The sequence below is a fragment of the Stegostoma tigrinum genome, chromosome 46, assembly GCF_030684315.1.
Source record: "Stegostoma tigrinum isolate sSteTig4 chromosome 46, sSteTig4.hap1, whole genome shotgun sequence".
NCBI classification, from domain to species: Eukaryota; Metazoa; Chordata; class Chondrichthyes; order Orectolobiformes; family Stegostomatidae; genus Stegostoma; species Stegostoma tigrinum.
The window spans coordinates 5,134,114-5,154,875 of NC_081399.1; the positions used below are offsets into that span (position 1 = coordinate 5,134,114).

A 20,762-nucleotide genomic window follows, 5' to 3' on the forward strand; every position below is an offset into this window, starting at 1 on the left:
GGAGCTTCCCACGAAAGGTCTTGCATTTTTGGAAAGGCAAGATTTATACATTTAATGGTGAGGCCCTGGGGAGTGTTGCTGAACAGACAGAGCTTGGAGTGCAGGGTCATAGTCCCTGGAAAGTGGAGTCCCACATGGATAGGATAGCAAAGAAGGTGTTCGGTCCGCTGGCCTTTATGGGTCAGTGCATTGAGTCTCGGAGTTGGGAGGGTCATGTTGCGACTGTACAGGACTTTGGTTAGGGTCACTTTCGGAATACTGCGCTCTGTTCTGGTCTCCCCGCTACAGGAAGGATGTTGTGAAACTTGAAAAGGTTCAGAAAAGATTTACCAGGATGTTGGAGGGTTTGAGCTTAAGTGGTGGGGGCTGGTTACAGGCATCTGATGGGTACATGGATAGGAAGGGTTGAGAGGGAAATGCTGGAAAGTGGGACTAGATTAGTTAAGGATATTGGGTTAGCATGGACAAGACGGAGCGAAGGGTCTGTTTTCATGCCGTAGAGCTTGATGATTTTTACTTTGTATCTAAAGCCCCTCATTCCTGCTACAATCCCAGCAAATCTCCTTTGAACTCTCTCCAAGGCTTTAACGTCCTTCCACAAATACAGTGCCCAGAGCTGAACACATTAGCCCCGATGCGATCTGACCCATGATTTGTGACAATGTCCCATGATTTCCTCGCTTCAGTACTCTGTAGTCAAGGATCCCAGTGACCCTCGTAAACGCTGTTTCAACTGGCCCAGCTAACTTCAGAAAGTTAAGCACAGGAGTCCCTCTGCTCCGCTCGAAATTGTACTGTTGAGCGTGTGTCATCTCTCGACATTTCCAATGCATCGAGCTCCAAATGGGGATGATCCAAATGAGGAAGAGGGGAGGAAACAGGGGGAGGAAAATAGAGGGACAGTAAGACAAAGGGACTGGGTGAGAAGGTTCAGGAGAGACAAATGAAGATGAAAAAGTCAACAAGAAAACGCATGGAGGGCAGAAAGAAAGCGGACAGTCTGCGAGACAAAGCAGGAGAGGAGACAGACAGAGAGGGACATACACACAGTGAGAGCAAGCTGCAAACTAAAACTGACAGAGATCGGACAGACAGAGGAAGGGGTCGGGAAGAGTGAGAGACAGCGAGTGCGACATACTTACAGGATACGAGAGACCACAAAGCAAGAGAGAAAGAGGGAGGAGAAATGAAGGTGAGTGGGTGCAACAGGAGACTGAAAGCAAATAGACAAAGAGAGAGAGAGAGAGAATGAATAGAAGCATGGCAAGGAGAGACAGAGGAAGAAAGAAGTGAGTGAAAGAGAGGGAGATACGACGCAGAAGTAGACAGAGAAAGGAAAAGACACAGGGTAAGAACCGTAGAAGGAGAGGGACTCAGCACGAATACATATCTTGAAGCAGATCCACAAGTAAAGTTCAGACTGATGGAAGGAGCAGGCGCTGTCGGAGGGTCAGTGCTGAGGGAGAGGGCACTGTCGGAGGGTCAGTGCTGAGGGAGCGGGCACTGTTGGAGGTTGAGTGCTGAGGGAGCGGGCACTGTCGGAGGGTCAGTGCTGAGGGAGCGGGCACTGTCGGAGGGTCAGTGCAGAGGGAGCAGGCACTGTTGGAGGGTCAGTGCTGAGGGAGCGGGCACTGTCGGAGGGTCAGTGCTGAGGGAGCGGGCACTGTCGGAGGGTCAGTGCAGAGGGAGCAGGCACTGTCAGAGGGTCAGTGCTGAGGGAGCGGGCACTGTTGGAGGTTGAGTGCTGAGGGAGCGGGCACTGTCGGAGGGTCAGTGCTGAGGGAGCGGGCACTGTCGGAGGGTCAGGGCTGAGGGAGCGGACGCTGTCGGAGGGTCAGTGCTGAGGGAGTGGGCGCTGTCGAAGGGTCAGTGCTGAAGGAGTGGGCACTGTCGGTGGGTCTGTGCTGAGGGAGCGGGCACTGGCAGAGGGTCAGCGCTGAGGGAGCGGGCACTGGCAGAGGGTCAGCGCTGAGGGAACGGACGCTGTCGTAGGGTCAGTGCTGAGGGAGTGGGCACTGTTGGAGGGTCAGTGCTGAGGGAGCGCCACACTGTCGGAGGGTCAGTGCTGAGGGGGTGGGCACTGTTGGAGGGTCAGTGCGGAGGGAGAATCGCAATGTCGGAGGGTCAGTGCTGAGGGAGCGGGCACTGTTGGAGGGTCAGTGCTGAGGGAGCGCTGCACTGTCGGAGGGTCAGTGCTGAGGGAGTGGGCACTGTCAGAGGGTCAGTGCTGAGGGAGCGGGCACTGTTGGAGGGTCAGTGCTGAGGGAGCGCTGCACTGTTGGAGGGTCAGTGCTGAGGGAGCGGGCACTGTCGGAGGGTCAGTGCTGAGGGAACGGGCACTGTCGGAGGGTCAGTGCTGAGGGAATGGGCACTGTTCGAGGGTCAGTGCTGAGGGAGCGGGCACTGTCAGAGGGTCAGTGCTGAGGGAGTGGACACTGCCGGAGGGTCAGTGGTGACAGAGTGCTGCACTGTCGGAGGGTCAGTGCTCAGGGAGCACCACACTGTTGGAGGGTCAATGCTAAGGGAGCGGGCACTGTCGGAGGGTCAGTGCTAAGGGAGCGGGCACTGTCCGAGGGTCAGTGCTTAGGGAGCGCTGCACTGTCGGAGGGTCAGTGCTGAGGGAGCACCACACTGTCGGAGGGTCATTGCTAAGAGAGCGGGCACTGTCGGAGGGTCAGTGCTGAGGGATGGGCACTGTCGGAGGGTTAGTGCTGAGGGAGCGGGCACTGTCGGAGTGTCAGTGCTGTGGATGCGGGCACTGTCGGAGTGTCAGTGCTGACGGAGCGGGCACTGTCGGAGGGTCAGTGCTGAGGGAGCAGGCGCTGTCGGAGGGTCAGTGCTGAGGGAGCGGGCACTGTCAGAGGGTCAGTGCTGAGGGAGTGCTGCACTGTCGGAGGGTCAGTGCTGAGGGATGGGCATTGTTGGAGGGTCAGTGCTGAGGGAGCGGGCACTGTCAGATGGTCAGTGCAGAGGGAGCGGGCCCTGTCGGAGGGTCAGTGATGTGGATGCGGGCACTGTTGCACGGTCAGTGCTGAGAGCGCAGGCACTGTCAGAGGGTCAGTGCTGAGGGAGCGGGCACTGTTGGAGGGTCAGTGCTGAGGGAGCGGGCACTGGCAGAGGGTCAGTGCTGAGGGAGCGGGCACTGTCAGAGGGTCAGTGCTGAGGGAGCGGGCACTGTTGGAGGGTCAGTACTGTGGATGCGGGCACTGTTGGAGGTTCAGTGCAGAGGGACCGGGCCCTGTTGGAGGGTCAGTGCTGAGGGAGCGGGCACTGGCAGAGGGTAAGCGCTGAGGGAGCGGGCGCTGTCAGAGGGTCAGTGCTGAGGGATTGGGCACAGTCAGAGAGTCAGTGCTGAGGAAGTGGGCACTGTCGGAGTGTCCGTGCTGAGTGAGCGTGCAATGTCTGAGGCTCAGTGCTGAGTGAGCGGGCACTGTCGGAGGGTCAGTGCTGAGGGAGCGGGCACTGTCGGAGGGTCAGTGCTGAGGGAGCGGGCACTGTCGGAGGGTCAGTGCTGTGGATGCGGGCACTGTCGGAGGGTCAGTGCTGAGGGAGCGGGCACTGTCGGAGGGTCAGTGCTGAGGGAGCACCGCACTGTCGGAGGGTCAGTGCTGTGGATGCGGGCACTGTCGGAGGGTCAGTGCTGACAGAGCAGGCCCTGTCGGAGGGTCAGTGCTGAGAGAGCGTGCACTGTCGGAGGGTCAGTGCTGAGGGAGAGGGCACTGGCAGAGGGTAAGCGCTGAGGGAGCGGGCGCTGTCAGAGGGTCAGTGCTGAGGGATTGGGCACAGTCAGAGAGTCAGTGCTGAGGAAGTGGGCACTGTCGGAGGGTCAGTGCTGAGGGAGCGGCACTGTCGGAGTGTCAGTGCTGAGTGAGCGTGCAATGTCTGAGGGTTAGTGCTGAGGGAGCGGGCACTGTCGGAGGGTCAGTGCTGAGGGAACGCCGCACTGTCGGAGGCTCAGTGCTGAGTGAGCGGGCACTGTCGGAGGGTCAGTGCTGAGGGAGCGGGCACTGTCGGAGGGTCAGTGCTGAGGGAGCGGGCACTGTCGGAGGGTCAGTGCTGTGGATGCGGGCACTGTCGGAGGGTCAGTGCTGAGGGAGCGGGCACTGTCGGAGGGTCAGTGCTGAGGGAGCGGGCACTGTCGGAGGGTCAGTGCTGAGTGAGCGGGCACTGTCGGAGGGTCAGTGCTGAGGGAGCGGGCACTGTCGGAGGGTCAGTGCTGAGGGAGCGGGCACTGTCGGAGGGTCAGTGCTGTGGATGCGGGCACTGTCGGAGGGTCAGTGCTGAGGGAGCGGGCACTGTCGGAGGGTCAGTGCTGAGGGAGCACCGCACTGTCGGAGGGTCAGTGCTGTGGATGCGGGCACTGTCGGAGGGTCAGTGCTGACAGAGCGGGCACTGTCGGAGGGTCAGTGCAGAGGGAGTGGGCACAGTCGGCGGGTCAGTGTTGAGGGAGTGGGCACCTTTGGAAGGTCAGTGCTGAGGAAGCGGGCACTGTCGGCAGGTCAGTGCTGAGGGAGCGGGCACTGTCGGAGGGTCAGTGCTGAGGGAGTGAGCACTGTCGGAGGGTCAGTGCTGAGGGATCGGGCACTGTCGGAGGGTCAGTGCCGAGGGAGTGCTGCACTGTCGGAGGGTCAGTGCTGAGGGATCGGGCACTGTCGGAGGGTCAGTGCTGAGGGATCGGGCACTGTCGGAGGGTCAGTGCTGAGGGATCGGGCACTGTCGGAGGGTCAGTGCTGAGAGATCGGGCACTGTCACGCAGCATGGAACACAGGCCCTTCTGTCTGAGCAGTCCGTGCTGACCCTAATCCCAAACTCAAGCGGTCCCACCTGGATCCTATCCCTCCCAGCCCTTTCCGAATCCTGTACATTTCCAAATGCCTTTTAATCACTGTAATTGTACCCACATCCTTAAATTTATCCGCGAGTTCATTCCACACATGAACCACCCTCTTTTGTGTAAAGTAATTGCCCCCATGCCCTTTTGAAATCTTTCCTGTCTCACCTTAAAAGTGTGCCTTTGAAAACCCCCATCCCGAGGGAAATCCACCTGCCGCTCACCCTATCCATGCCCCGCACGATTTTCTAAACCTCTGTAAGGTCACCCCTCAGCCTCTGACGCTCCAGTTGATAAACTGGGTCCCCTCATAACTCGAACCTCCCATTTCCGGCAACATCCTGGTTAAGTTCTTCGCTTCGGGCTGAAGAATGGGGGCTGGTGCAGGCTTGGTGTGTCGAATGTCCTCCTCCCGTTTGGTAAAATTCCCCGCTTGCGCTCATCCAGCCTCACGTTGGGCATTTCTGCCGCACCCGTGATCCCGCTGGCCTGTCTGTCTCTGCGGCTAGAGCTCCATTCATTGTGGGCCTCCTGCCCAACATTATCCTCCCAGCTCCCTCAGGCCTCAGCTGCGGCAGCACGGGGCTGGAGGAACACAGCAGGGTCCAGGCAGAAAGCTGACGTTTCGGGTCTAGGACGCATTTTGGGTTGACGTGGGGTTAAACTTTTATCAGAGATAATGGGAACTGCAGATGCTGGAGAATCCGAGACAACAAAGTGTGGAGCTGGATGAACACAGCAGGCCAGGCAGCATCTCAGGAGCACAAAAGCTGACGTTTCGGGTTGAGACCCTTCATCAGAAAACCTTCTCACGCAGCCCCCCCACTCCCCAACTCCCCCCCCAACACCCCGACTCCTCCCCGCATCGCGCCAATAACCGGCCACATCTCAGAATACCCCAACCCTGTTCTTAAAAGTATCCCTTACTCACATTGAGCTTGTGATGGGCCTTCCAGGAAATGGCAGCCCACTGACTGTAGGGTGTGACTCAGTGGGAGGTTTAGCCATATCGGGACAGGACAGCCCTCTGGATGTGCCCCTCCCCAGGGGAGATAAACACTTGGAGCCTGTCCCCCACCCTGGGCCAAATTTCAGAACAGAACAGCGCACGCGAACAGGAAAGTTATAGGCTGTTTACAGGAGGGGCCGGCGTCACAAAGTTCTGTGTCAGCCCCCTCTCTAACATTGCCGTCCTGCACTGCCCTCCCCTAACTCCCCAAAGGGAGCAGTTGTGGATCTGGAGTCACATGTAGACCAAGTTTCCTTTCCCCAAAGGGCTTTGGAGACCCAGACGGCATTTCTCCCTTCCCTCATGGTCATCATTCGGCTCTTAAAATCGGAACTTTGCCAAACTCGCAATCTGCCTTGGAGGGTCCCCGTGCACCCCCTCCACCGACCTCTGGGTTCACAGCCCTGCGGCCGTTTCTGCTGGGCCAGCCAAGGCTCCCCCACGTCCTGTGTTCTCATCACGCTCTGTGTGACCGTCTAGCTCCTGAATGGTGTGTCTTTACAGTTGCCATGAACTCACCACCCCCCAACCCTGAAACATCATCTTGTGCTCCTTCTGTTCTCTACCCATCAGTTCTTGGGCACCCACCTTGGCCGGTACAAGAGGTAGGCCCCCACTACATCCATGGGCACCAAAGTCCACCAAAGGACTCGAGTTGCCACGGCTGGTTATGGCCTGTGCCCACGGAGACTGATGGTCCAGGGTCCGATTTCCTCCCGGGAATCTCTTCCTGGCTCTTCATTCCCACCGTTGGTGTGAGTCGGAAAGGGCTGCGATGGGCGCTCAGCAGGTTTTGACCACGATGTTTCCTTCAACATTGGCTGTGCTTGAGCCTGAAGCGTCCGGCTCCAAGGCCACTATCGGAACATCTCCTCGGTCCATGGTTTCCGGGTTTAAATCCATCCCTTAGGGTGTCCCTCAGTCTTTCTCACACTTGCACACTCACACACACACACACACACACACACACACACACACAGTAACACACTCACACCCTCTCTCACACCCACATAAACACACACAGTCTCATACATACACAGATACACACATACATACACACTTACACACACTCACACTCTGTCACACACACACTCTCATACACACACACACACTTATACACACCCACACACTCTCTCTTTCACACACTCACAAACACACACTCTCATACACAGACACACACTCATACACACAGACACACACACAGGCTTTTATACACACACACACTCTCTCTCACACACACTCTCATACACACACACAGACACACACTCACACACATACACAAAGACACATACACACACTCTCTCTCACACACTCTCTCTCACACACACACTCACAAACACACACTCTCATACACAGACACACAGACACTTATACACACACTCTCTCTCACACTCTTTCTCTCACACACACTCACAAATACACAGACACACACTCATACACACAGACACACACACACTTCAAAACACACACACACACACACACACACTCTCTCACTCTCACTCACACACATGCACACTCTCTCTGTCTCCCACCTCCACAATGTCCCCTCTCTTAATCTCCTCTAGTCGAAGGTAAACCCAGCCTGTCCACATCTCTCTCTCTCTCTGTCACTGAAACTCTCCAGCCCGGGGCAGCATCCCGGTAAATGTCTGTCTCTCTGCGCCCCTCTCCCCAGTGCTGTCACATCCCCTTGTATAATGTGGATTCAACATCCGCGCACAAGGCTCTCGCTGCGTGTGGGCCCGACGAGAGTTTTATCCAGTTCCCAGCGTCACTTCCATGTTCTTCAACTCTCGGCCTCAGCTAATAAAGGCTGGGTTACCATCTGCCTTCATAAGCATTGTATCCAAATGTGCCAGACATGCAGGGGGCTGTGGAGATCCATGTTTTCCAGGGTCCCACCATTCATCATGTATCCCTCGTTTATCATACAATCCATGCAGGGTGGAAGGAGTCCATGCATCCCAACGCAATCACACTGACCCACTGAAAGGCGTCCCACCCAGAGCCACCCCCAGACACGATCCCTGCATTTCCCACGGCCAACCCACCCTAACCCGCACATCCCTGGGCACTATGGGACAATTTAGCACGGCCAACCCACCCTAACCCGCACATCCCTGGGCACTATGGGACAATTTAGCACGGCCAACCCACCCTAACCTGCACATCCCTGGGCACTACGGGACAATTTAGCACGGCCAACCCACCCTAACCTGCACATCCCTGGACACTATGGGACAATTTAGCACGGCCAACCCACCCTAACCTGCACATCCCTGGGCACTATGGGACAATTTAGCACGGCCAACCCACCCTAACCCGCACATCCCTGGGACACTATGGGACAATTTAGCACGGCCAACCCACCCTAACCCGCACATCCCTGGGCACTATGGGACAATTTAGCACGGCCAATCCACCCTAACCTGCACATCCCTGGGCACTACGGGACAATTTAGCACGGCCAATCCACCCTAACCTGCACATCCTTGGGCACTACGGGACAATTTAGCACGGCCAATCCACCCTAACCCGCACATCCCTGGGCACTATGGGACAATTTAGCACGGCCAACCCACCCTAACCCGCACATCCCTGGGCACTATGGGACAATTTAGCACAGCCAACCCACCCTAACCTGCATATCCCTGGGACACTATGGGACAATTTAGCACGGCCAACCCACCCTAACCTGCACATCCCTGGACACTATGGGACAATTTAGCACGGCCAATCCACCCTAACCTGAATATGTTTGCTGTAGGGAGGTGTGATGTGAATTGTCTCTCTCCAGTACAGATCTCGCTAGTTTATGTGGGACTGCTTATAGTGAGTAGGACATTTGGCCCATCTTTTCTGTGCTTGCCATTGGAACAACTGTCCAGTGCATCTCAATTCCAAATCACTTTCTCTTCATTGCCCCCAGAACAGGCTGTTCCAAGGACTGGTCCATATCCTTCGTTAAAAATTCCTGTTGGATCCGCATCCAGGAAGATTGTAAGACATTTCCTGGGATGACATTTTATTGTTTCAACCCAACATCGCTGTGGGAGCTTGCCTATTCATGGATGGTGTGCCTGTGGGATGTCACTGTGTGGAACTCGGTCACTGTCATTGTAATCTGCGAATCTCTGCCGGTAACCGTCATCCAGAAATGCCAGTCCATGAATGCTAGACCCAGGGTCCATCGTCCCACACACACAAACCCATTTATTTACAGATTTGCAAATGACAAGTGAGAACATCACATTTAGAGAGGCGGAACTGCTCCCACGCTTAATTTTAACCTTCACAAACACCATCAAACACAGTGAACAGATAAACAGTGCATCGTGGTATGTCACGGTACTACTCTCTCCCTGATATCCAAAATAAAGACACAAGACAGAAAGCATTTCCAGTGCTCTCCCATCTTCCACACACCACTGTATTCAGTCAATCTGAAACATGCTCTGATTCAAACCGGCCGTGTTTTCATCATTGTACAGTTTCTCGTGAGCTTACACCTTTAAGCAACAGCATGGTTTTGAAAGTTATATGTTTGTTTATAATACTTCTGTCCATCAGCCCCTCCCTATCTCTGTCACCCCCTCCAGCCCCGACACCCCCTCCCTATCTCTGTAACCCCCTCCAGCCCCTACACCCCCTCCCTATCTCTGTAAGCCCCTCCAGCCCCTACACCCCCTCCCTATCTCTGTAAACCCCTCCAGCCCCTACACCCCCTCCCTATCTCTGTAACCCCCTCCAGCCCCTACACCCCCTCCCTATCTCTGTAACCCCCTCCAGCCCCTACACCCCCTCCCTATCTCTGTCACCCCCTCCAGCCCCGACACCCCGTCCCTATCTCTGTAACCCCCTCCAGCCCCTACACCCCCTCCCTATCTCTGTCACCCCCTCCAGCCCCGACACCCCCTCCCTATCTCTGTAACCCCCTCCAGCCCCTACACCCCCTCCCTATCTCTGTAACCCCCTCCAGCCCCTACACCCCCTCCCTATCTCTGTAAACCCCTCCAGCCCCTATACCCCCTCCCTATCTCTGTCACCCCCTCCAGCCCCGACAACCCCTCCCTATCTCTGTCACCCCCTTCAGCCCCGACACCCCGTCCCTATCTCTGTAACCCCCTCCAGCCCCTACACCCCCTCCCTATCTCTGTCACCCCCTCCAGCCCCGACACCCCCTCCCTATCTCTGTAACCCCCTCCAGCCCCTACACCCCCTCCCTATCTCTGTAACCCCCTCCAGCCCCTGCACCCCCTCCCTATCTCTGTAAACCCCTCCAGTCCCTATACCCCCTCCCTATCTCTGTAACCCCCTCCAGCCCCTACACCCCCTCCCTATCTCTGTAACCCCCTCCAGCCCCTACACTCCCTCCCTATCTCTGTAACCCCCTCCAGCCCCTACACCCCCTCCCTATCTCTGTAACCCCCTCCAGCCCCTCCACCCCCTCCCTATCTCTGTCACCCCCTCCGTCCCCCTACACCTTCTCCCTATCTCTGTAACCCCCTCCAGCCCCTACACCCCCTCCCTATCTCTGTAACCCCCTCCAGCCCCTACATCCCCTCCCTATCTCTGTAACCCCCTCCAGCCCCTATACCCCCTCCCTATCTCTGTAACCCCCTCCAGCCCCTACATCCCCTCCCTATCTCTGTAACCCCCTCCAGCCCCTACACCCCCCCATCTCTGTTAACCCCCCCCCCCCGCCCCCTCTATGATCTGCAGCCAGACACTTTGAATTGTCGATGACCATATTTCAGGCCATTGAGACGCGGGTACTTTTCGCGGTGAGTGGGGATCTGGATTTGAGATTCCAATCAGATCAGCCATGACTTGGAGTGACAAGGCAGCCTCAGCGGGGCTGACGGGCTTCATCATTTTCTGTAGGTTTGAAATTTTGGCCGCTCTGACTGTAATCTCCCACCATCAGTGCATTGGCCTTCGGCTGCCTGCGGGTAATTCTCTCTCAATTCCACCAGCATCTCCCCCACCCAGCTCTCTATCTCCCCCCACCCCTCTCTCTCTGTCTCTCTCTCTCTCTATCTCCCCTCTCTCTCTCTGTACACTCTGTCTCTGTCTCTCTCTGTCTGTCACTCTCTGTCTATCTCTCTCTAACTCTCTGTCTCTGTCTCTCTCTGTCTCTCTCTCTCTTTCTCTCTGTCTCTCACTCTGTCTCTCTCTGTGTCCTCCTCTCTCTCTATATCTCTCTCTGTCTCTTTCTCCCACTCTCTCTATCTCTCTCCCACACTCTCTTCATCTCTCTTCCCCTTCTCTCTCTATCTCTCTCTGTCTCTTCCTATGTCCCTCTCTCTCTTCCTCCCTCTCTATCTCTCTCTGTCTCTTTCTCTCTCCATCTCTTGCTCCCTCTCTCTGTCTCTTTCTCCCTCTCTCTCTGTCTCTTTCACTCTCCCTCTCTTGCTCTCTCTCTCAATCTATCATCCCTAAAACCTCTTCAAACAAACTGCTAGTCCTGACTCTTTGCCCTACAATCCCGAGATGTGACACGGTGGCAACCCGCAATAATAGCGACCGCCACCCCCCCCCCAAATCCACCCCACCCCCACCTCACACCCATCCACCTCCAACACCCCTGCCAACTGGTTTGTGTATTCCAGCTCACATTGACGTTCCCGTTGAGGACGCCACATGGACCACCCCCAATACAGCGCACGCCCCCTCGCCCAGCGCTCTCCCTGCTTCGTTGCCAGTTTCCCCTCCCTCGCTGTATTCCCAAGGTCAGATCAGAGAGACCCATTCCTGTTCCGGTCAGATCCAATGGGAGCTCACTCCTTCCGAGAGGCGAGTGGTGAGGCATTTGGGGGAATTGCTGCAGAAGGCTTCAGTCATCTGGGATAGGCAACTGTGTGTGTGCGTGTGTGTATGTGTGTGTGTGTGTGTGTGTGTGTGTGTGTGTGTGTGTGTGTGTGTGAGTCTGTGTGTGTGTGTGTGTGTGTGTGAGTGTGTGTGTCTGTCTGTCTGTCTGTCTGTGTGTGTCTGTGTGTGTGTGTGTGTGTGTGTGAGTGAGTGAGTGTGTGTGTGTGAGAGACAGTGTGTGTGTGTATGAGTGTGTGTGTGTAGTGTGTGTGTGTAGTGTGTGTGTGTGTATGTGTATGTGTGTGTGTGTCTGTCTGTGTGTCTGTCTGTGAGTGTGTGAGTGTGAGTGAGTGAGTGTGTGTGTGTGTGTGTGTGAGAGAGAGTGTGTGTGTGTATGAGTGTGTGTGTAGTGTGTGTGTGTAGTGTGTGTGTGTGTGTATGTGTGTGTGTCTGTCTGTGAGTGTGTGAGTGTGAGTGAGTGAGTGTGTGTGTGTGAGTGTGTGTGTGTGTGAGAGAGTGTGTGTGTGTATGAGTGTGTGTGTGTGTGTCTGTCTGTGTGTCTGTCTGTGAGTGTGAGTGAGTGAGTGAGTGTGTGTGTGTGAGTGTGTGTGTGTGTGAGAGAGTATGTGTGTGTATGAGTGTGTGTGTAGTGTGTATGTGTGTGTGTGTGTGTGTTTGTCTGTGTGTCTGTGAGTGTGTGAGTGTGAGTGAGTGTGTGTAGTGTGTGTGTGTAGTGTGTGTGTGTGTTTGTGTGTGTGTGTGTGTGAGTGTGTGTGTGTGTCTGTGTCTGTGTGTGTGTGAGTGTCTGTGTGTGTGTGTGAGAGAGAAGTGTGTGAGAGGGAGAGAGGAGTGTGTGTGTGTGTGTGTGTGTCTGTGTGTGTGAGTGTGTGTGTGTGTCTGTGTGTGTGTGTGTGAGAGGGAGAGAGGAGTGTGTGTGCGTGTGTGTGTGTGTGTCTGTGTGTGTGAGTGTGTGTGTGTGTCTCTGTGTGTGTCTGTTTGTGTGTGTGTGTGTGTGTGTGTGTGTTGGTGTTGGAGTGTATGCAGGTGATTGTGTGAATGTGTCAGAGTGTGTGTAGGTGAGTGTGAGTGTTCGAGTGTGTGTCGGTGATTGTGTGAGCGCCGGAGTGTGTGCTGGTGAGTGTGTGAGTGCCGGAGTGTGTGCAGGTGAGTGTGTGAATGTCGGAGTGTGTGTCGGTGATTGTGTGAGCGCCGGAGTGTGTGCTGGTGAGTGTGTGAGTGCCGGAGTGTGTGCAGGTGAGTGTGTGAATGTCGGAGTGTGTGTCGGTGATTGTGTGAGCGCCGGAGTGTGTGTCGGTGACTGTGTGAGTGCGGGAGTGTGTGTCGGTGACTGTGTGTGCCGGAGTGTGTGTCGGTGACTGTGTGTGCCGGAGTGTGTGTCGGTGATTGTGTGAGAGTGCCGGAGTGTGTGTCGGTGACTGTGTGTGCCGGAGTGTGTGTCGGTGATTGTGTGAGAGTGCCGGAGTGTGTGTCGGTGATTGTGTGAGAGTGCCGGAGTGTGTGTCGGTGACTGTGTGAGTGCGGGAGTGTGTGTCGGTGACTGTGTGTGCCGGAGTGTGTGTCGGTGATTGTGTGAGAGTGCCGGAGTGTGTGTCGGTGACTGTGTGAGCGCCGGAGTGTGTGCTGGTGAGTGTGAGAGTGCCGGAGTGTGTGCAGGTGGGTGTGTGAGCGTCAGATTCGCTCCTAGACCCTGCGGCCTGCCTGGAAACGGGCCGGGGAGCTCCTGGAGCTGGGGGCAGGTCTCCCCGAGCGCAGGCCCTGACAGACAGGGGGCCGAGAGCTGCTGTCCCGGCCTTTCTCATGCCAGACTGTGAGAGAGATGAACAGCGGCAATGTTGCGCACTGCAGGCCAGCAAGGAGATAGAAATAATAGTCCATATGGCAACTGTTGATGTTCCCTTCAGGAGACGGGGTTTGGGGGAGGAAGGAGACAGAATACAAGTCACACGGGGTAGTGAGCGGGCCATTCTACCCATCCTGCCCCTGCTAGCACTTGGACAACACAATCCCAACATCCTCCTGCGCCTTGGCCCATCCACTTATCAATTGATCTCACTAGCATTTCCTAAGGGCCCCACTGAATGCTCCTGTACGCGTCTAAAATATTTTCCTGCGGATGTGAAATGTACGAGGCACCATTTCAATGCAGGAGGAGGCCGTTCGGCCCGTTCAGGGCACGTTGGCGTTTCTGCTTGAAAGTGGCACCCACCTCCTCAGCCCGCTTCACCCACGCCCCCAGCACACGGCTCGGTTCCTGTTTCCCAGAGCTCCACATCACAACAGTCAGCCACCAGCCCCAGCCCCATCAATGTCATTCACTAACCCCCCCCAACCTCACATCCTGCAATGGACCTGCACTGTCGGAGGATCAGTGCTGAGGGAGTGGACACTGTCGGAGGGTCAGTGCTGAGGGAGCGAGCACTGTCGGAGGGTCAGTGCTGAGGGAGTGGGCACTGTCAGAGGGTCAGTGCTGAGGGAGTGGGCACTGCAGGAGGGTCAGTGCTGAGGGAGTGGGCACTGTCAGAGGGTCAGTGCTGAGGGAGTGGGCACTGTCAGAGGGTCAGTGCTGAGGGAGTGGGCATTGTCGGAGGGTCAGTGCTGAGGGAGGGGGCACTGTCAGAGGGTCAGTGCTGAGGGAGTGGGCACTGTCAGAGGGTCAGTGCTGAGGGAGTGGGCACTGCAGGAGGGTCAGTGCTGAGGGAGTGGGCACTGTCAGAGGGTCAGTGCTGAGGGAGTGGGCACTGCAGGAGGGTCAGTGCTGAGGGAGTGGGCACTGCAGGAGGGTCAGTGCAGAGGGAGTGGGCACTGTCGGAGGGTCAGTGCTGAGGGAGCGGGCACTGTCACCCTGTATTTGATTGCCCGCTCCCCTCCGTTCCTTCCCCTTGAACCTGTCTCCCTCTCCCTCACTGTCATGCTGCCCCCTTCCCCCTGTCTCTGAGCTGCCCAATTGGAACACTTACCGTGGTCCAGCTGGCAGTTCAGCCAGCCAATGGATGGGAATGATACTAGATCCAGGAGCCCGGACCCAACAAACGAACCAATCCCGGAGAAGAAGAAGAAGAGGCCCATGATGGCACACTGCATGGATTTGGGGGCTTCGGAATAGGCAAACTCCAAACCTTTCCCGGAAAGGAAACAAGGGATGAGGACAATTAATGACAGAGAACAGGATAACAATCGCATCGGAAAATAGCCCAAGTCCATCTAATACACAACATTGTGGGCCGAAGGGCCTGTGCAGTGCTGTTCTACATTCTGTGTTCTATTCTGTGCTCTATACTCTATGTTCTATTCCATGTTCCGTGTTCTGTGTTCTATGCTCCATGTTCCGTGTTCTGTGTTCCGTGTTCCATGTTCTGTGTTCTATTCTGTGTTCTATGTTCTACGTTCTATGTTCTGTGTTCCGTGTTCCATGTTCTGTGTTCTATTCTGTGTTCTATGTTCTACGTTCTATGTTCTGTGTTCCGTGTTCCATGTTCTGTGTTCTATGCTCCATGTTCTGTGTTCTATTCTGTGTTCTATGTTCTACGTTCTATGTTCTGTGTTCCGTGTTCCATGTTCTGTGTTCTATTCTGTGTTCTATGTTCTACGTTCTATGTTCTGTGTTCCGTGTTACATGTTCTGTGTTCTATGCTCCATGTTCTGTGTTCTATTCTGTGTTCTATGTTCTACGTTCTAGGTTCTGTGTTCTATTCTATGTTCTATGTCCTGTGTTCTGTGTTCTATGTCCACTACACAACACAAGCAGGACACATGTAATTCCCGTCCCATCAGTCTATCCTCGGTCAGTGCTGGAAGTGATGGAAGGTGTCAGTAACAGTGCTATTGAACAGCACCTCCTCAGCAATAACCCGCTCAGTGGCGCCCAGTTTGGGTTCCGCCAGGGCCACTCAGCTCCTGACCTCATTACAGCCTCGGTTCACACATGGACAAAAAGCTGAATTTTAGAGGGTGAGAGGAGAGTGACAGCCCTTGGCATCGAGGCTGCATTCAACTGGGTGTGGCATCGAGGAACCCTGGCACAACTGGAATCTGCAGGTATTGGGGGTAGGCACTCCGGCGGTTGGAGTCATACCTGGCACATTGGAAGATGGTCGTGGCTGTCCCAGGACATTTCTGCAGGAATTCCTCAGGGGACTGTATTAAACCTATGCCCCTCTAGTTTTCGGCTCCCTTACTCTACTTTGGGAAAACTGCGTTCAGTCCCGGTCTCCCTGCTATAGGAAGGATGTTGTGAAATTTGAAAGAGCTCAGAAAAGATTTACGAGGATGTTGCCAGGGCTGGAGGGTTTGAGCTACAGGGAGAGGCTGAATAAGCTGGGGCTATTTTCCCTGGAGCGTTGGGGGCTGAGGGGGTGATCTTATAGAGATTTATAAAATCATGAGGGGCGTGGAGAGGGTGATTACACAAGGTCTTTCCCCCCAGGGCAGGGGAGTCCAAAACTAGAGGGGCTTAGGTTTAAGGTGAGAGGGAAAGATTTAAAAGGTACCTGAGGGGTAACTTTTTCCACACCGAGGGTGGCGTGTGTATGAAATGAGCTGCCAGAGGAAGTGGTGGGGGCTGGTACAGTTACAGCATCTAATAGACACCTGGATGGGCACGTGGATAGGAAGGGCATAGAGGGATATGGGCCAAATGCTGGGAACTGGGACCGGATTAATTTAGGATATCTGGGTCAGAATGGATGAGTTGGATTGTTTTATTTATCTTGTTCATCATGGGATGAGGACATCTCCGACCCGGCAGCATTTATTGCCCATCCCTAATTGCCCAGAGGGCAGCTCGGAGTCAACCACATTGCTGTGGGTCCGGAGTCACATGTAGGCCCAGGCCAGGTCAGGATGGCAGCTTCCTTCCCTAAACGGACATTAGTGAACCAGATGGGGTTTTTCCCAGCCACAGACTCACGGTCATCATCGGATTTTTAAAGCCAGACAATTACCGAATCCAAATTCCGCCAACGGGCCGTGGCGGTGTTCGAACCCGGGTCCCCGGGACGTCATCTGGCGTAAAACTGTCAGGCGATAATACCGCGGCAGGGAGGGGGTAGAGGGGTGGAGGAGGCTCTGCTTCCGCGCCGGATGGCTCGATGGGTTGGCGCGCCTTTGCGAGGTGGGTTGGTCTTACCCGGGATGCTGACAAATATCTCGCTGATCCCGATCAACAGGTACTGGGGCACCTGCCACCAGATCGCGAGGCGGGCGGCCACGTACGTGGTGCTCCCCACCGTCTGGCTGACCGTCTCATTGTTTCGGACGTGGACCAGACGCTGGCTCTCCAGTACGCCTGTCAGAGCAAGGAGGAGGGAAACGGGGCGGAGGAGGTCAGAAGCTACGTCGACGCCACCCTCTTGCCCTCCCCCGCGCGCCATCCCCCCTGCCCCCCCCCCCGCCACCGAAGAACTCCCGACACCTTCGGCCCATCGATCCAGCGCCCGTGGCCTACACTAGGCCCACTTCCCTGCGCTAGGCCTAAGGCCCGTTGGATGCCATGGCACTTCAAGAGGTCACTCAAGTGCTGTTCAAAGGTTGTGGGGGCATCTAATGTCAAATGTCATTCCCAGGCAGGGAATAACAAATGCCCCCACCCCCGGGGTAAAGTTTTTCCCTCAAGACCTCCTGCCTTCCACCTTAAAATGATGTCCCTTGATCACGGCCCTTCGATTGAGGAGAACTGCTGCTTCATGTTGAGCTTGTCTGTGTCCCTTGTAACCTTACACACTCCTATCCGTTCCCCACCCCTCAAACCTTCCAACACAAACAGCTCGAGACTATCCAGCCTCTCTCCCGCGACGAATCTCCCTCTGCACACCCCCCTCCAACTCCACTTCCCGCAGGGAGCGGGGAACAGAACACAGTTCCCCAGCTGTGGTCCCACCAAAGTCCCTCAGGGCTCCCACGTTGCCTCCCTGCTCCCGGGATCCATGCCCCGACTCTCGGCTGGCCCCCTCCTCAGCATCTTATTAACACTGCCCCGCCACTTTCAGCGAGCTGTGAGCAAGCGTGCCACCATCCCCACTGCCCCTCTGAGCTTCCTAACCCATTCACTGAGGACCGTCCCTTGTTTTCGAAAGCTGTGACTGAGTCAGCTCGACGTCACCCTCACGGCCCGGGAGGGCAGCCTCTCTGCCCAGGGCCGTAAGAAATGACAGAACGCAGCCCCAGGCCATCACACCATCCAACCATCCACTCCACCCACTGCCTCAGGAAGGCGGTCAATATCATCAAACACCACGTGTTCCAACCTCTTTGGTCAGGCAGAAGATACAGGAGTTCGAACACACTACAGGTTCAAGTATGGGGATAATAGGAACTGCAGAAGCTGGAGAATTGGAGATAACAAGAGCATCAGAGGAGCAGGAAGGCTGACGTTTTGGGCCTAGACCCTCCTAGACACCCCAGCCCAGGGGAACCACCTTCCTTGATCCTTAGAGACAGTGGGAACTGCAGATGCTGGAGAATCTGAGATAACAAGGTGTGGAGATGGATGAACACAGCAGGCCCAGCAGCATCAGAGGAGCAGAGGGATAGCAGAAACTGCAGATGCTGGAGAATCTGAGATAACAAGGTGTGGAGATGGATAAATGCAGCAGGCCGAGCAGCATCAGAGGAGCAGGGAAGCTGACGTTTCGGGTCGAGACCTTTCCAGACTCCCCAGCCCAGGGGAACCACTTTCCTTGATGCTGAGAGACGATAGGAACTGCAGATGCTGGGGAATTGGAGATAACAAGGTGTAGAGCTGGATGAACACAGCAGGCCAAGCAGCATCAGAGGAGCAGGGAGGCTGATGTTTTGGGTCTAGACCCTTCTAGACTCCCCAGCTCAGGGGAACCACCTTCCTTGATTCTAAGAGACAGTAGGAATTGCAGATGCTGGAGAATCGGAGATAACAAGATGCAGAGCTGGACGAACACATCAGGCCAAGCAGCATCAGAGGATGGGGTTAAAATTGTTTCAGAGATAGTAGGAACTGCAGATGCTGGAGGCTGTTATTATGCAGATGAATGGGACCCCTCCTCCTGTTCTATCTCCCAAATGCACTTTGTTTGCCACGGTCTGCCTGTACTTGCACGCAAAACAAAACTTTCCACTCTACCAAGGCGCGTGCAACAGCGACGAATCAAATCGAATCAAATCTTCAGCCAAACGCTTTGATCCAAGCCTTGTCACTGACCTAACAGGAAGGAACGGCCCTTCGGCCCCTCTCCGGTCTGTCCAGCCCCAGCACGATGTGGAAAACCTCTATCAGATCTCCACGGCAGCAAGACCCTCTTCGGTTTCCAACCCCGCCAATCCATCTTCGGGAATGGGTCTCCCATCTCTGAACACTTGCACAAACCACCCCTGCACCCCCTGCGGTGCCAGGATATACTTCCAAAAAGGGCTGGGCTCGACAACCAACTGTGACACCCCGAACAGTGTCTTTCAAACACTCAAAGTCAGAGCCCGCATCTTTCTTCAATGCCCCAATTCACAGGGGACTGGAAGCTTTCTGCGTCAAACATCTCCCACGATGGCAGAAGACTAATGCACAAAATACAGATACATGGGACCCCCCACCCCCTGCAAGTTCCCCTCCGAGCCACTCCCGATCCCGACTTGGAAATATATCCCCGTTCCTTCAGTGTCGCTGGGTCAGAATCCCTGGAATTCCCTCCCTGAGGGGGACACTGTGGGTCAACCCACAGCACATGGACTGCTGCAGTTCAAGGAGGCAGCTCACCCCTGGACCTTCTCAAGGGGGTCAACTAGGGGCAGGGGGCAGTAAATGCTGGGCGGGGCCACAGATGCCCACATCCCATTAATGACTAAACGTAAAAGTTACAAGGTGTGTGCGCATGGGAGGGGTAGGTGAGGGGATAGGGGCTGGAGGGGGTTACAGAGATAGGGAGGGGGGTAGGGGGTTACAGAGATAGGGAAGGGGTTTAAGGGCTGGAGGGGGTTACAGAGATAGGGAGGGGGTGTAGGGGCTGGAGGGGGTTACAGAGATAGGGAGGGGCTGGAGGGGGTTACAGAGATAGGGAGGGGGTGTAGGGGCTGGAGGCGTTTACAGACATAGGGAGGTGGTGTAGGGGCTGATGGGGGTTACAGAGATAGGGAGGGGGTGTAGGGGCTGGAGGGGGTTACAGAGATAGGGAGGGGGTGTAGGGGCTGGAGGGGGTGACAGAGATAGGGATAGGGTGTAGGGGCTGGAGGGGCTTACAGAGATAGTGAGGGGGTGTAGGGGCTGGAGGGGGTGATAGAGATAGGGAGGGGTGTAGGGGCTGGAGGGGGTGACAGAGATAGGGATGGGGTGTAGGGGCTGGAGGGGGTTACAGAGATAGTGAGGGGGTGTAGGGGCTGGAGGGGGTGATAGAGATAGGGAGGGGTGTAAGGGATGGAGGGGTTTACAGAGATAGGGAGGGGGTAGAGGGGATGGAGGAGGTTGCAGACATAGGGAGTGGGTGTAGGGGTTGGGGAGTTACAGAGATAGGGAGGGGGTGTAGGGGCTGGAGGGGGCTACAGCGATAGGGACGGGGTGTAGGGGATGGAGGGGGTTACAGAGATAGGGAGGGGGTGTAGGGGCTGGAGGGGGTGATAGAGATAGGGAGGGGTGTAAGGGATGGAGGGGTTTACAGAGATAGGGAGGGGGTAGAGGGGATGGAGGAGGTTGCAGACATAGGGAGCGGGTGTAGGGGTTGGGGAGTTACAGAGATAGGGAGGGGGTGTAGGGGCTGGAGGGGGCTACAGAGATAGGGAGGGGGTGTAGGGCAATGGAGGAGGGGGGTAGGGGAATAGAGGGGGGGTTGTAGTGGAACGGAGGGGGGGGTTGTATGGGAATGGAGGAGGGGTGTGCGAGACGGACGACCATCGGGCGCTGAGCACCCCCCCCCCCGGCGTTACCTGCAGCGATGGCGGAGAACATGGCGAAGATCATTCCCAGGCTGATCCGGGTGAGGGGCGTCGGGAGGAGATTCCTCTTTGTCAGGAATGGGTCGATGACCGTGTCTTTGAGAGGGATGAGGAGTAATAGCATGACGGCGTCGAACATGGTCAGCCAGGCCGCTGGGAACTAACAGACAGGAAGACAGCGTTAGCGCCTGTGTCTCTCGG

General features: G+C 55.8%; 2 protein-coding genes across 6 annotated transcripts in view; both read right to left on the reverse strand.

The window, feature by feature from the left end:
• Positions 1-7,434, reverse strand: part of LOC125449500 (ribonuclease inhibitor-like) — a 38,707-nt gene extending 31,273 nt beyond the window's left edge. For 2 of the 5 annotated variants that reach the window (XM_048525307.2, XM_059642868.1), the window contains exon 1: positions 5,000-5,539. The gene's annotated coding sequence lies outside the window, so the exon portion shown is untranslated. Of the gene's footprint in view, positions 1-4,999; positions 5,542-5,762; positions 5,853-6,428 lie in introns of those variants that run through there. The other 3 variants (XM_059642870.1, XM_059642869.1, XM_059642871.1) reach the window with 3 other exon arrangements.
• Positions 7,435-12,682: 5,248 nt separating this feature from the next.
• Positions 12,683-20,762, reverse strand: part of LOC125449531 (solute carrier family 15 member 4-like) — a 43,165-nt gene continuing 35,085 nt past the window's right edge. Inside the window, exons 6-9 of the mRNA XM_059642820.1 lie at positions 20,553-20,721; positions 16,798-16,956; positions 14,630-14,788; positions 12,683-13,567 (exon numbers count right to left, since the gene is read on the reverse strand). Of these exons, the coding sequence (XP_059498803.1) occupies positions 13,353-13,567; positions 14,630-14,788; positions 16,798-16,956; positions 20,553-20,721 (702 nt within the window). The 3' untranslated portion in view covers positions 12,683-13,352. The remainder of the gene's footprint in view (positions 13,568-14,629; positions 14,789-16,797; positions 16,957-20,552; positions 20,722-20,762) is intronic.